Source organism: Ahaetulla prasina, chromosome 1 (assembly GCF_028640845.1).
Source record: "Ahaetulla prasina isolate Xishuangbanna chromosome 1, ASM2864084v1, whole genome shotgun sequence".
NCBI classification, from domain to species: domain Eukaryota; kingdom Metazoa; phylum Chordata; class Lepidosauria; order Squamata; family Colubridae; genus Ahaetulla; species Ahaetulla prasina.
Genome location: NC_080539.1, coordinates 197,903,093 through 197,918,954, shown reverse-complemented (window position 1 = coordinate 197,918,954; position 15,862 = coordinate 197,903,093). Strand labels below are relative to the sequence as shown.

Here is a 15,862-nt window from a genome sequence, read left to right as displayed (position 1 = left end):
CAAACAAAAAAAATTCAGAGGCTTTTAACTGTAGGGTGTCCCATAAATTTACAGACACTGTGGATGCATTATTAGTGTTGCTTTTATGGTAAGGAAATACAGTTGAATAACTTTCCAAACGCCATGTCAAATCCCAATTCTTAAACCTAAATTGACTGACCCTCCAGTGAGTCCTTCATTTAATGAGCTTTTTTTTAATCTACAGAGAAATAATCACAATTTCTATCATACTTATGATTGATAAAAATCCTGCTTTTTTCATAAAACAGTCTGTTGAACATGAGACATTTAATGTTTATACCTTGAATTTATAGTATCATTTATATAGTTTGATTTGCTGATATGATCAGTAAAATTATTAAATGAAAAATTGAGGTAATTACAATTAGTTGCACTAATTGCACAATTAGTTGCACTAATTACAACTTGGGTTTTTTGTATTTACTATTAAATCAGGAAAATATTTTTTACAGTCTTGTATACTACTTATTTTATTTGCAAATTGCTGCAATACAATTATACAGTAAAATATTCATGGTAAAAATAATTAAGAACAAAAATTAATAATATCTCAGCAACATAATAAACTTAAACTTTTATCCTTTGTTACATAACGCATCATAATACGTTTTCTAGAATTCAATTTATAGAAGCTTCTGGAAGTATAGTAATATCAGTGTGAATTTAATGTTAAAATTTACAAGTATATTTAATGTGTAACGCTTATGAAAACCATTTCAAGGTTTATTTAAGTATGTTTTTCTTTGGGGCAGTATTGGATTATTTATCCTAGAAGCTCAAAATAAACCTTCTCTTCAGAAGCTACATGCTTGAAATTTTAATTGCCCTTTGAATTTATGATATTAGTGATAAAACTAACAGATATCATTTCTGTTTTATTAAGTATGGCTTCAATAAATTTATATAATTGCAACTAAATTTAAATTTAGTACCTATTCTTTGGGTCAAATTCTTCTGCTCTTCATGCCAAGAATGAATCCCCCATCTCAATATTCTTGGGGGAAATGGCTTATGAAGAGTTACATCACAAGCCATATAAAGGGAGAGGGATTGAATAGAATTTTTATCATGATGATGAAAGGACCTTATATGGAAAGGGCAAGGGAAGATGTTGGATTGGCATTTATCACTACTTCCTGTTGCTGTTGATTCCAGCAAACTTTTGTGTCCCCTTAACAAATGGTTATATATAATTAATTCAGTGGTGAAATCCAATTTTTTTTACTACCGATTCTGTGGGCATGGCTTGGTGGGTGTGGCTTAGTGGGCGTAGCAGGGGAAGGTTACTGCAAAATCTCCATTCCCACCCACTCCAGGGGAAGGATACTGCAAAATCCCCATTCCCTCCCCACTCCTGGGGGAAGGATATTGCAAAATCTCCATTGCCACCCCATTTTGGGTCCAGCCAGAGGTGGTATTTGCTGGTTCTCCGAACTGCTCAAAATTTCCACTACCGGTTCTCCAGAACCTGTCCGAGCCTGCTGGATTTCACCCCTGGATTAATTGGATTGAAAAGATAATTGGATTTATGTTTCTCATTCCAATTTTGTTATAAAACTTATTAATGAGACCTCATACACTTTAGGACTTCCTTGGAATATCTGATAAAATTATATGTAAGGCATTAATGAAAAGAAAATTGTTCCTGAAAGACACCACTCAAAGGCAGTAAAATCATATTGGATTTTCATATAATATCCATTGTAAATTTGTATTTGTTACCAAGAGTATGTGTAGCGAGAATCAAACTCCAAACCAGCTTTTGAGCATGTAATTGATTACATGTAGTTGAAAAACTCACATGCATATAGTATAATTAAAGCACAGCCAATAAAATATTTCAGATACAGTTGCCTTCCAATCTCATTGGAGTAGACACCTACATTACTGCATTATTGGAATGGTAATTTGTCTAAAACTCCTAATTTGAGCCTAGAAAGCTCAACAACTTCCATGGAGATAGATTTGCTGTGCCATATTGCCAATGATCTATTCTAAATGTAAATGTGATGGCCTTAGGCAAACTGTCTCAAAACCACACCACATATCACCACAATTTAAGTGCGCCTAATAATTTTTATGAGGGTAGAGTTAGCACATGGATGTATGACTATTTTGGTTTTTTTCTTTTCCTTTTTTTTGATTTGCACATTTCCTTGTCTCTTTAATGTAGTAGATCAAGTCTTTTAAGGACTCTTGTTTAAACCTGAAAAGTTTGTGAGGTTATTTTTTCCCCATTACCTCTTACACAGGTTAGCACGCAGAATATGAAAATGGGTGGTCTGCCTCGTACCACACCACCCACCCAGAAACCACCCAGTCCACCAATGTCAGGGAAAGGAACTATTGGGTAAGTATAATTGCATTTACATCAGAAGGTGGAGGGAGAGAATGTAAAGGGGAAATCTAAAACTTTCTTTTAGCTTTTACAATTGTCTCTTGGCATAAAGGTACTTAAAAGCTGCAATCTGGGGTTTGAAGGCAAGCATAAACTTATTCATAATATCACCAAAAGGTGTTGCATAGCCATTCTGTGGAAGCCTTTGGGCTAGTGCTTGCAGTTTGAATAGCTGTACACTATTTTCTGCTGTATTTGGAAAAAATGACCAGCCTGAATAGAAAATTTCATGACCCTGTACCATAATGTGGGGATTTTTTTTATCTCCAAAGAATCCTATTCTCTCTTCCTTTCTTCTGCATAGGGATGCTTGTTACACGTAGCATGACAGACCATCAAGGGGAATAGGAACTCTGTGCATGCCTCTTATAACCTAATCCCATCTGTCCTTTCTGCCCCAGTACATAAATAATCTTGAGGAAAGAGGGAGGGAAGGATAGTTTATGGCAGGCATGCATGGATCTCTTTGTGAATTATCTACATAGATGCCAGCTGGGAAAGCTGGGCCTAAGGAAATCCTACACATATGCTACTCCTGCAGTGCATTGGATCCAGCCCTGTGCATTTTTGAGCAGAACAATCTAGCAGGAATTCGGCACTGCCTTGGCCAAAAGGTTTTTGTATTTCATTGTCTGAAATTGCTTCCATACATGTTTTTCTTGTGTAGGCGTCACTCTCCCTATCGCACACTGGAGCCAGTGCGTCCTCCAGTGGTACCAAATGACTATGTACCTAGCCCTACCCGTAATATCGCTCCCTCGCAGCAGAGCCCTGTTAGAACAGCTTCTGTGAATCAGAGGAATCGCACTTACAGGTATTCACTCTGCTCCTGCGCAAAATATTAACAATAATTAAGACAAACTCGGTTTATAGCAATCTGCTTTTAACCACCCCACCCCACTCCACCCCACCTCTCCACTTAGAGCTTCATAAATTCATGTGATTTCCTGGGAAATCCATTGGGAGATAGAGAGAAACCATGCTGCTTATACTACGTGTTGTGTAGTGTGAAGTTGTTTGTCTTGGAACAGGTTTTTGTTTTGTTCAAAAGCAATATACAATACACTACTGCATTGTGTAACAGATATACTATTGTATTTGATGTATTTATTTTTACTGCCTACTTTCTCTTTATAACCGGTGTGATACACAGCTTCTAAAATGTGGTACCTGCTAACAAGAATACTGCAACTGTGAAATTTATGTACAAAATTCTGAAGTGGTGAAATTTTGATGCTTGTGAAAGTGCTGCCAGTTTTAAACAAATGTGTAGTTCAGTTGACTTGAAATGTGGCTAATATTTATTTCTGTTGACCCTTAGAAGGTAAATTGTAACAGTAGGAAAATAGCCTTGGTAAAATAGTTTTTGCAGTGTGGAATCAACCTGCAGAGCAGGCCAGCAGTACACAAGGAAAAAAAAAAGTTAGCATATACTAGAGAGCTTTTATGGCCATTTACAAAGAAAACTATTTTATACATAGATGTTTTTATTTCAAAGAGCATTATGCACTTTAAATGAAACCAGCTTCTCTCCACCGAAGGTCCATATTACCAAGACTTTCAGAAAATGCTCTTGAAGTTGTTTCTCATCATTTCATCTGTACTATTAATCCTGAACGATGTTTCCTAATTTTAGCTGAGGCATTGGCAAGACATTTTAAAAACATATCCAGTTTTTATTGGTCTCTGAAATGGCAAATTTAGCAAGCTTCTATAAATGTTGTTTAGCTGTGGTTTACCTGTTAGGGAATGGAATATAGTTACTTTGGTGGTTTGGATTTCTTTTAGCAGCAGCGGAAGCAGTGGAGGGAGCCATCCTAGCAGTAGGAGCAGCAGTCGAGAGAACAGTGGGAGTGGAAGTGTCGGCGTCCCTATTGCTGTCCCTACTCCATCCCCTCCCAGTGTGTATCCAGGTAATGTCCCTTTTGTTCCTAGTCCTATTTTGTTCTTTTGATTATGTGCTCAATTAGCCAGTGGTTTGTAATTGTAATGAAGTGTGTACAATTTACCATATCTTCCTGGTACTGTTTAAATGGAAGTGAGTATTTTACCTTAATTTGGAATGTTAAGATTTATTTAAAATCTTAGCTATTTTGTTTCACTATTCCATGTGACTCAATGTTGTAAGCCTCCCAGAGCCTCTTTGTGGTGAAATGGGCAGAAATTTAAATAACAACAATAATAATGATGTGACTAATAGCAGATATAGTAAAGCTAGATTTTGCTAGTATTATAAAATACATACAATACATAGGTAATCCTTGATTTATGATCACAACTGAGATGAGAATTTCTGTTGTAAATTGCAATCGTAAATCAAGTCATCATACATAATCAATTTGATGACCATTTTTTACGGTGACAAAAAGTTGAGTCACATGCTTGTAGTGTGAATCCTGTTTAATCAATGATATTTTTTGTTGGAAAATAGCGAAAAGTGTCATATCTAATAATCATGTGACTTTGGGACACTGCAAACAGTTGTAAATGCAAACTGGTTGCCAAGTGCCTGAATTATGATCCTGTGACTATAGGGATAGGATGATGGTCATAATTTCAAATTTAGGTCTTATCTGACTTTTTGGGAGGCCGTCATGAATTCAAACCATTGTTAAGTGAACAATCATACATTGAGGATTATCTGTTACACTTTGAATTTCAAAAATTCCTCACCAAAATCTCCTGGACCAATGTAGCATTCATGAGAAGAGAAGAAGAGGTTCTCTTATAGATTGGTAACTGACTCAAGATCAGGAACCAAAGATCAAAAATAGATTGATACTGGGGTTCCCTGAGCAACTGTTTTGGGATTGCAGCATTTTCTTTGTGTCTAACCAGATGTAAAAATGAACAATAATGTGGCCAACTTTGAGGAAATGGCTTATTTATCTCTGTGTTTGTTTGTATCCCACTTTATTATTTTTACAAATAACTCAAGGCAACGAACATATCCAACACACCTTTCTCCTATTTCCCCACCACAACAGCCCTATGGGTGAGTTCTTTCTACTTAGAAAAAAGAGAATAAGAAGAGTCTGGTGTAGATTTGGGGACTCATAATTGTAGATTGTAGAGTCATCTTCTCTTAAGCATGTTGCTGGAGCCATACAGCAGAATCTTGGTCTAATCCTGTGAGCTTTTGTTACAATCTTACAAAAGCACATTAGTCATACACTTCTAAAATGTCCTTCTTCGGTTTCTTAGCTAAAACAAGTCTTGTTATATCGCCACCGGAGCCAGATATTTTCAAATGCAGCTTCTGTATTTTGCCAACCACAATGAAAATAAACATGTTTTTGCTACAATTAAATTTTTCAAGGCTAAGATACCTATTTGTTATACAGCTTACAGATTTGTTATAAGGTATATAGAGGTCTATGGAGGCATTTCTAACTAAATTTTTAGAGCATGGCTATGAATTCCTTATGAACCTGGCCCAATTTTTGTCGTAACTCATACACAGAGAAACTTTGCTGCTTGAAATAGCACTTTGGGGGGGGGGGCGCAAGCAGTGGCAACTGAAGAATGTTGTGGAAGTGAGCCATTCTCACAATCTGAAATCTTACCAGCCCACTGTTTCACTGCAGTCCTGAGAGAAGCTGCTATAAGCTGAAGCAAAACATCCTCAACACTGATACTCAGTATGACCTAAGCAAAATTCCAGTGCTGTATGGAAGGAGAACGTTTTGGGAGATTCTTTCCCATATCAGATACTCAGCAAAGATCTCTTGCCCATTCAATAAACACCTTTTCTCTTTTTTCCATTACAGTCAGGGGTGAAATGCTCCCGGATCGGACTGGATCGCGTGATCCGGTAGTGATCATGGCCGGTAATTCGGCGATCCGGTAGTGATGGTGGAGCAAAGCTCCACCCACCCACCCAGGTGTCATTACTTCCTGCTTTTAAAAGATAAAGGCTTTGACGATCGTGCGCCACAGCTGTGATCGTCAAAGCCTTTTTTTAATCTTTTAAAAGCATTTTTTACAACCTATTGCCAGAATAAGTTGTAAAAAATGCTTTTAAAGGTTAAAAAAAGGCTCCGAGGATCACAGCTGTGGCACACAATTGTCGGAGCCTTTTTTTTTATGGGGGTGGGGGTGGCAAAGTCCATTTTTGCTCCCAGGAAAGCCTGCTTCAGGGAAGGCTGCTAGCCAAAAAACGGTGTGTGTGTGTGTGTGTGTGTGTGTGTGTGTGTGTGTGAGTGTGAGGGGGGTTTGTTTTTGAGAGAGAGAGAGAGAAAGAAGGGAGAGAGGCAGGGAAGGAAGGAAGGAAGGAAGGAGTGAAGGAGTACAAACCTGGCACTAGATGTAGCTTCAGAGGATAATCCAGGGCTGGAAGGGACCTAGAGATCATCTAGTCCAATCCTGCTCCTGCAAGACATTGTTAGTGAGTTTCTGTCTTTTGATCCCCCAGTCACATGGTTACATAGCCATGCCCACCTAGTCACACGACTCCCCCCCAAGCCACACAGAAGATGCATTTTTCCCCCTTCTCTTCTTTCTTTCCATAGTTCTTTACTATAACCATTTTCCTATCTTCTACCAGATATTACCGGCAAACATTTATTTCTTATTCTTCATACTCAACTAAACTTTATATCTAAATTTATATCCCATTGTTTAATAGTAAATTGCTTTTCCAGGCAGAAAAGTTATTTAGACTATTGTATTTTTATTATTCAACTGATAATAAAAATACAATAGCATAAATAACATGATTTATGTTATATATATATAACATAAATCATATAACATATTTAAGTTATATATAACTTGATTTACAAGATCTAACAGCAGAGATAAATTTCCAGGATAGTAAATAGAAATGGCTGTCAATTATAGATTGTTGATTGTAGATTAAATGGACCTACAGTATGTAAAATCTGGCATTAAACTATAGTATTAACATAGATTATTGCTTGTTTTCTATCCAGATCAGGCACTTATTTGAGGCTACAGAATTGTAATCCAGTCCTTCTGCAGCACCCTGCCGGCCAAAAATGTTTTCGGCCAGCAGAGTGCTGCAGGAGGCCGTGGAGGCTGAAAACGGGCCACGTGGGGCCTCCTGTTGGAGGCCTGGGAAGCCAAAAACAGGAGGGGGGAACCGCACGCACCCCCTGCAGCCCGTTTTGGCTGGCAGAGGCACCACGGGCCAGCCTTTGATATTTTCAGGCCGGCCCCATGAGCAGATTTAAGCACCTGGTCCCCAATCCTTAAGTTTGACACCCTGCTCTATATTATAAAGTTTATGTAATACAATAGCAATAAGGCAGAATCTATATAACTATAAATATAGATTGTACAGGCTAAGATACTGGCATATCATTCTCTATTATACAGTGAGCATAGTATTAATTTGAATACTGTCAAATTATTCCATCCAGATCAAAACTATCTATATTGCTTGGTTCCAGAGGTTGAGGAGAGTTGGAAACTTTCTCACTCATACCTAGGCATACTGTACATTTCATCTGGCACTATTTGACTGGAATTTATGTTCTTTTTCTAACTCTGTTCAACTTACATTTAACATTTTTAGGAAGATGGGAAAGGCATTTTATATAATTGATTACCATTTCAACTTTTTGAATCACCTCATCAATTATCAATCAGTCTACTTCAGATTATCACTAATACAACTTTTGAGCTGTGAGAAGGCTGACTTGTTGTATTAGTATTTCCAAAACTAGTATTTTAATGAATTTTTCCCTGAGGTCCTTATGGCCCTGGTCTTTCTGACACTGAGGAAAACTTAAAAATCCTGATTCTCCCAACAGCCCTGGGCCAGGGTGATTTGTAATCTTATATGTATTTACATATATGTAAATACATTGAATCAGGGAAATACCATAACAATTAAAATACACACAATACACATATGTATTTACATACATACATATATTATGTATATTTTAATTTTAATGGTATTTCCCTATTCAATGGTTATTTTAATCTGTTAATTCATTTTAATCTGTTGAACATTTTATGATGTACTTTTAAATGTTTTCATGTATTGCTTTGAATTGCTCATGCTGAAATGACCTTATGAATAATAACAGCAATAATAATAGCAGCAGCAGCAGGTCTACAAATAAGCAAGTCCTAAGTTTTAATGTTTAAACATAACATTAATTTATACCTATAAAAAGTTAGTAGCCACATTGAAACCTTTCATTCATATTCACATGTATCATGCAAAGTAATGAAGGTGCAGGCTGATTCTATCTCATATAGATAACCCAGTTGTTTTAAATTTGAATTCTCTTCTCTACAGCAACATAACAGAACTAGGAATTCTAACAAGTTGTTGCCATAGTTCGAAATCTCTTGTATGAATTGTTGGAGCCGGCCTATCAGTTGCACAACAGCTATCAGAATCGAATGAATAGCTGATTGCATTTTAAAATTCAGATTATGATAATACCATTTAATGCACTGGCCTTAAGGTTTGTTTGTTTTTTTGTAAAAAAAAAAACCTGACTGATAAGCAATGAAATATTTGCAAAGACAAAAAGGAGAAGTAATGAGTTATATTATTCTACATGTTCAAAAGACAAAGATTATCTCCATGCATGGAGTGAAATAAGTATTTTTATTGAAATATAAAACAATGCATAGCATTTGTAATATTTTCTTTTATAATAAATCTAATTTTATTAAGTAAATGAAATAGGTCTTTCCTTAATTTTGTGTTATTTTAATGGGTGGGGAGATGGCAGTAAAAAGAAAAATTCTCCACTCTTCAACCCCAAATAACCAGAAGCTTTTCTCTTTGTTGGTGACATGCACCTTTGACAGTAAGATTGCATTTTCTGTCATAGCTCCTTCACCTGATAAAAAGAAAATTTCAGTCTTTTCTTATTTCATTCCAATCAAACAGAACATTGAAAAAATGTAAATGTGTTTGTAACTCTATCTGAGGGTCTGTCCATCAGTAGGATAGAACAGCAGCAAAATTGGTATGGGGAGAAGAACTAGTGGAAGTACAACTACGTACAAAAATGGGCTGGATTTGACTGGAGGCTACCGTGAAATACATTCCAGAACATCACCATCCCTCGTGTGTCTCCCACAGTTGGGCAGTAGCTTAGAATGCTGCTGACTGGTCTGTTGTAAGATGTTCTGTCCTGCAGCCTACCTATTGCTGTTCAGTAGCAATTGCAATAGCACTCATACTTATATACTGCTTCACAATGCTTTACAGGCCTCTCTACGTGGTTTTACAGAGTCAGCATGTTGCCCCCAACAATCTGGGTCTTCATTTTACCGACCTCGGAAGGATGGATGGCTGAGTCAACCTTGTACATGTAAACATAGATGCAACAGATGCAAAGTGAGAGCAGAAAGACATGTATAGAGATGCATCTGTCTGTCCATCCATTTACCCGCTCACATATTGTAGATTAGGCTGCGTGACACATATACAAAATCAGGCAACATATATGTAGTCATTCTAAATAGAGTTTTTTCATGCACACCCAGGCAATGCACATACATCCAATCTGATTGGACCCTGAGAGACACACAAATAGATGCAATATGAACTTATGAGGAGAAACATATATGTATCATGTTACTTTGTTACATAGAAAAAAAGTCAAGTGCCATCTCTGGAAGTTGAATTCCAAAGAACATGATTTCCCTGTTTTTCCTCTTCCTTCCTTTTCAAACAGGAAAATAATTGCAACCAAAAGAGGGAAGTTATAGGAATCGGTGGGGTCAAATACTTGCTTTAAAATTTTCATTTTACATTTTGGGATGGGCTTTTGTTGAATTTGATTAGGAGTCAAATAGTTAATAGAAAAAATTGGCCTGGGACCATAAAAGATGCAATAGGTCCAATTTGCCCCCCCCCCCAAACACCAACATGCAAAAACACATCAAACACCCCCTCCACCACCAACAACAACCCACACAAAAATTTTGGTCCTGCCTTCTCTGAGACAGAACCACACGGTATGGCAAAGAACCACATAGCACTCTTGTTCTATATCAACAGCTAAAACAAGACATGATTTAGGTTTATGAGGTTTTTATGTATAGAATGCATTCCTGCTTCTCTCTTTTTTTTTTACTTTGGTGTTTGGCTGTATATGTAATGGGAAACCCCTCTGTGTAAACATTCCCGCTCTGTCCATTTTCTTTTTTTCTTTGTTTGCTAATTTTTAAAGAATTGACTGAAATCTAACAGCAATGATTCAAAAAGCTTTTCTCCTCCTTGCTAACCTGAACTATTCCTTAATGCTGCCTCTTCCTCCTCTTTCAACATAGCCCCTGCCAGTTCTGCTGGCACTTCTCCTCTTCCTGCTACTTCTGCCTCTGCTTCCGCCCCTCTCACTCCTGCTACTGCCCCATCCTCTGCTATCCCAGATGTTGCTGCTGCTGCAGGGGGTCAGCCCCTTGCTGATGGCTTCACTTCTCCAACTCCCCCTGCTGCCTCTTCCAATCCCTCTTCAGGTGAGTTTCTGCTGCTGATTGCTGTCATCTGAAAAGTGCAATTCCTGCCTAAAACTGATCAGATGTTTTGAGCATTTAGATAGATGGATATATCCATTATTTCTCTTTTTCCGTCGTGAGTGAGGAAAAATGCCTTTTCCCCTAGAACCATATCAGAATGAAAATGCTTCATTTTGGAGCTGATGGCTTTTATTTTTCTGATGTTCTGGACAAAATTAGAAAGATGGAAGCTACAATCAACCAAGATGCATCTTGCCAGATTACTTCTGTGAATAGCAAACTCTGGGATATGCTCTAGTTCATGCTATTAAATTTATCTACGGTTTTATTTCTCAACTTCATATAATGCAGCTTCTGGTATCAGCTTGGCTTATTTTATTCCTATATAAGAAGTACATAGTTTTGGAGTGAAAATAAACCTTCCATATGTATTAAAGCACAATTAGGCTATGTGAAATTCATGTTTTAAATTAAATCAGAAACTCTTAATTTGAAGATAGAACTTTGGAAAAAAAATTTCTTCCATTCTATCGTGTCTGATTATCGGAGACTGCCTGGACAAATCCCTGACATTTTCTTTGCAGCATTTCAGAAATGATTTGCCATTGCCTCCTTCCAAGAATACCCAGCTGACATTGTGCTAATGCGGGACTAGAATACAGGGTCTCCCAGTTTTTAGCTCAGTGTGCTATACCAAACTGGCTCTCATTCTGCATTACAGTACTTTCTATTTGTTCTGTTGATTGTTCTAATAACTGCTCATTAATTATGATCACATATTTATATTAAGAAAGCTGAAAATGATTAAGATCAAATATCTCACAAGATTTGAGATGGTAATGCTGAATGAACCCCAATAGTTTTACAGTTGGCAATATTTTGCCATTTTTAAAAATTATTTTTGGCAATCAATCAGGAGAATATTTACGATTCCCAGGAGCCATCAGTGATCCTGAGACCACCAGTTCCAATCCATTGCCCTTGATTTTACCTTGGTCCTGGCTCAAGCTGATCAATAAGATGATTGTGGAAACTATTCAAAGGAACATTTGGGCAAAGCATGTTGGCAACAGACTGTCCTGTACTTCTGCGAAAGAGCTGTGCATGCAAATGCATGCAAAAACAACTGAGGAAAGTCCAGGCATGAGAAATTCACATTCTATAATTACTGAAACCCATTCATATGGTACTTGAGTAGTACCCAACTGTTTCACAATGCAATATCTGACATGAGATTCTTCTGCATTCTGACTCTTTACACTTCCACTGAGAAGTACTGTGGCTGAAAGAGTAGAGGATGTAGATATTCAGTTCATATTAACACATTCTTCTATGCAGGTTATTAAATAATTAACTTGCATGTTATATGTGCATTATATTGAATTGCTGACTTCCAGATTATCCATCACGTTATCTACTTCTATATTTGGCCAAGTTTTTTCAGAGTCAGAATCATCTCTAAGAATGTTTTCTTCTTAACTTTGTTTAATATACTCTCATCCACATAGGATTTTTTTTCCATTAGGGAAATTGACGGAAACATGTGTTTTTAAACACTTAATTTGAATTGCCATGCCTAAGTTGAATTACATCATCTAAAAGTGCATTGCTGAAGGTTTTATATTTTTTCTAACCTGTCAAAATAGGTCATCCTGTTCAGTTCTACAGCATGAACAGACCTGCTACTCGGCACACACCTCCAACAATAGGAGGCTCTTTGCCATATAGGCGCCCTCCATCCATCACTTCACAGAACAGCCTTCAAAACCAGGTCAACGGAGGACCGTTTTATAGCCAGAATCCAGGTAAGATAGGCCCTTGCAGAATTCCCAGTTCTGATCCATTATAGAAGAGAAGATAAGTAGCTGGATATGTTTAGCAAGAACCTTCTATATATCGTAGCACATAACTAAGTCCTGGCTTTCATTTTTTTTAGTATGTTTGTTTATACTAAGGAATTGGTAAAGGAAAAAACAAATCCAAGAACCCCTACTTCACTTGCTTTAAGTGTCTTTTGACGACATAGTACATAATGGCATTATCATAATGCCTCTATAATGCCTGTGAATAGAAAGGTACCGTATATTACAGCTGTGGTGCTGCAGTGGCTGGAATGCAGTATTGCAGGCTGATTCTGCTGACTGCCAGTGGTTTGATCCTCACGGTTGATTCTGCCTTCCATCCTTCCGAGGTCAGTAAAATGAGGTCCCAGATTGTTCAGGGCAATAAGCTGATGCTTAGAGAGGGCTGTAAAGCATTGTGAAGCAGTATATAAGACTTAAGTGCTATTGATATATATACACAAGTACATACACGTTATGTTCAGAGACATATATTCCCCCTTCTCCAAAACTTGCATGTACTTTTTAAAAATGTGAAGTAAATCGCTTAGGTTTGGACACTTTTTCTTCTGCAAAAACTCTTATTTTCTTACTAATCAATATATTTGGTAGAATATTTTGTAAAATAAACTGTTGGAAGATAAATTATTGACATTTGTTATTCCTTTGTTGAGATATCATGGAAAGTACCCAATAATGTATAATAATAGTCATGTAATTCCAATTCAATTTATCTAATCAGAAGAAAAAATTATTTAAAGTTGTTGCTTCCATTGATTATAAACTTACAAAAATATAAGTATTCTAGTAAATGCAATTTACTAATTTACACTCTTCAAATGCAGTTAAATCCTCAGCCCTAAATTAATTTTGATTAAGCAGAAATGGATCAACGGTCCATATTTATATCAAATTGATAAATATGGAAGAAGAAACATTTCCTCTTAGCGGCATTAATAGTGTAGCAATATTTCTATTTGCCACAATAATGTTGTACAACTTTTTATTAGCTATAATAAAATAAGTATGATTTGAATGGGGCCGTTTCAGGAATATTATTCTGTAGATACTGTAGATGTTTCCCAGAATTCTCAAAAAATTGGTTTCTTAAAAAACCTGGTTATCCGTTTTCAAAGTTCTGCACAATTAATATTGCCTTGTTTTTAATTATCCAGTCACTCCATTGCATTTAGTAAGATGCCACATTGTTTATCCAGTTATTTCATGTTTCTGTACTCTATTTCTGCTTGAAGTCTATTTATTTGTACTTCTTCACTGCAGTGTCTCTTGCACCACCTCCTCCCTCCATCCTGCAGGTAACTCCTCAGTTACCATTAATGGGATTTGTGGCCAGAGTTCAGGAAAACAGTAAGTTTGCCTTTTTATTGATCTGTGACTTAAGTAAAGGTCTTTCACTTTTTGTTTCTTACCTTAATTTACCTGTATGCACTAGCTTGACTGATCTCTGGGTAACAGGCAATTTTGTGCAGCCATATCACTATTCACTCCTGATCTGGTAGAGATTCCATGTTTAGATGTGTTGATTTATCTGGTAAATTCTGTCCCAATTTCAGACAGCAGCTAAGACATAGTCTTTTTTTCTACGAAAATAGGGTAATTGCCTTTCTCCCCTTGCCTGTGGTAGAGCAAGCCACCTTCTACCTTTCAGATATTGCTTATCAGGTGCTAAAGACCAGGTCCACACCTGAAGGTCCAGTTAAACTGACTTATTGCTAAAAAGCCTGTTCATGAACAGGAATCTTCTCATCTAATGATTAGCACGTGCTTGGAGTTAGATAAGAGCCAACCAAATTGGGGGTGGTGGTGAGGTTGGACTTAGTTCATTTGTGGCTATGTAGAGGTCCTAGATCATCCCTCTTTTAACTGCACCCCCAGGTTCTGCCGCTCTTTTCCCTACAGTGCTGAATGGTATATGACTGTGATAGCGAACCTATGGCACGCGTGCCACAGGTGGCACGTGGAGCCATATCTGTGGGCACATGAGCGTTGCCCTAGCTCTGCTCCAGTGTGCATGTGTGAACCAGCCAGCTAATTTTTGGGCCTTCTGGGCCCACCGGAAGTCGGGTAATGGGTTGTTTCTAGCCTCCAGAGGACCTCTGGGGGTGGGGAAGGCCGTTTTCACCTTCCCCAGGCTCCTAGCAACCTTTGGAGCCTGAGGAGGGTGAAAAACAGGCCTACTGGGCCCACCATGCCATCGTGTGCCAAAAGCGTGGGGAATATGGGGGAGGGTGTGCGTGCATGCTCAGAGATGGGGGGCATTGAATTATGGGTATGGGCACGCGTGTGCACAACACCCCCCCTGCGCTCCCCCCGCTTTTGGCACGCGACTGTAAAAAGGTTAGCCATCACTGGTATATGATATCATCTGTGACATCATACTAGCTAGGAGTTGGATTTTAATAGCTGGTGGCTATCAAAACTATTTGATTATCTCCATTAAACAGATTATGTACATTAGAAGAAGGGAAGCAAACGACTCTTGCAAATTCTTTGCTACAAAACAATCTATATAAATGTTATACATATCACTAGCCCTCATTATCTGTAGTTTTATTATCCACAAGTTTGTGTATCTGTGGCTTTGCTCATTTATCAATGAAAGTTTTGAAGGATGAAGGAACATTTAAAGCATAATCTGTAACATTACTTACAAGGCATCTCTATATTTCCACTTCGGGTTTAATGTGTAAAATTTATTACATTGCTAATTATATAAACATCTACAGTTGCAAGAAAAAGTATGTGAACCCCTTGGGATTATGTGGAGTTTTGCATGAATTGGTCATAAAATGTGCTCTGAACGTCATCTAAGTCACAACAATAGAAGAACACAGTCTGCTGAACATAATACTACACAAACATTAGATGTTGCCATGGTTTAATTACACCTAACATATAAACATTCACAGTGCAGGGAGGAAAAAGTATGTGAACCTTTGGACTTAATAACTGGTTGACCCTCCTTTGGCAGCAATAACCTCAACCAAACGTTTCCTGTAGTTGCAGATCAGACCTGCACAATGATCTGGAGTAATTTTGGACCATTCCTTTTCACAAAACTGTTTCAGTGTAGCAATATTCTTGGGATGTCTGGTGTGAATCGCTCTCTTAAGGACATGCCACA

At 37.5% G+C, this 15,862-nt stretch overlaps 1 protein-coding gene across 14 annotated transcripts in view; it reads left to right on the top strand.

Moving 5' to 3' along the window:
• The window catches only part of ABI2 (abl interactor 2), a 62,676-nt gene that overhangs the window by 29,311 nt on the left and 17,503 nt on the right, over positions 1 to 15,862 (top strand). Inside the window, exons 4-10 of one of the 14 annotated variants that reach the window (XM_058186806.1) lie at positions 2,274 to 2,371; positions 3,087 to 3,233; positions 4,211 to 4,332; positions 5,358 to 5,414; positions 10,691 to 10,876; positions 12,523 to 12,681; positions 13,999 to 14,085. In XM_058186806.1, the coding sequence (XP_058042789.1) occupies positions 2,274 to 2,371; positions 3,087 to 3,233; positions 4,211 to 4,332; positions 5,358 to 5,414; positions 10,691 to 10,876; positions 12,523 to 12,681; positions 13,999 to 14,085 (856 nt within the window). Of the gene's footprint in view, positions 1 to 2,273; positions 2,372 to 3,086; positions 3,234 to 4,207; positions 4,333 to 5,357; positions 5,415 to 10,690; positions 10,877 to 12,522; positions 12,682 to 13,998; positions 14,086 to 15,862 lie in introns of all 14 variants that reach the window. The other 13 variants (XM_058186796.1, XM_058186839.1, XM_058186829.1 and 10 more) reach the window with 13 other exon arrangements.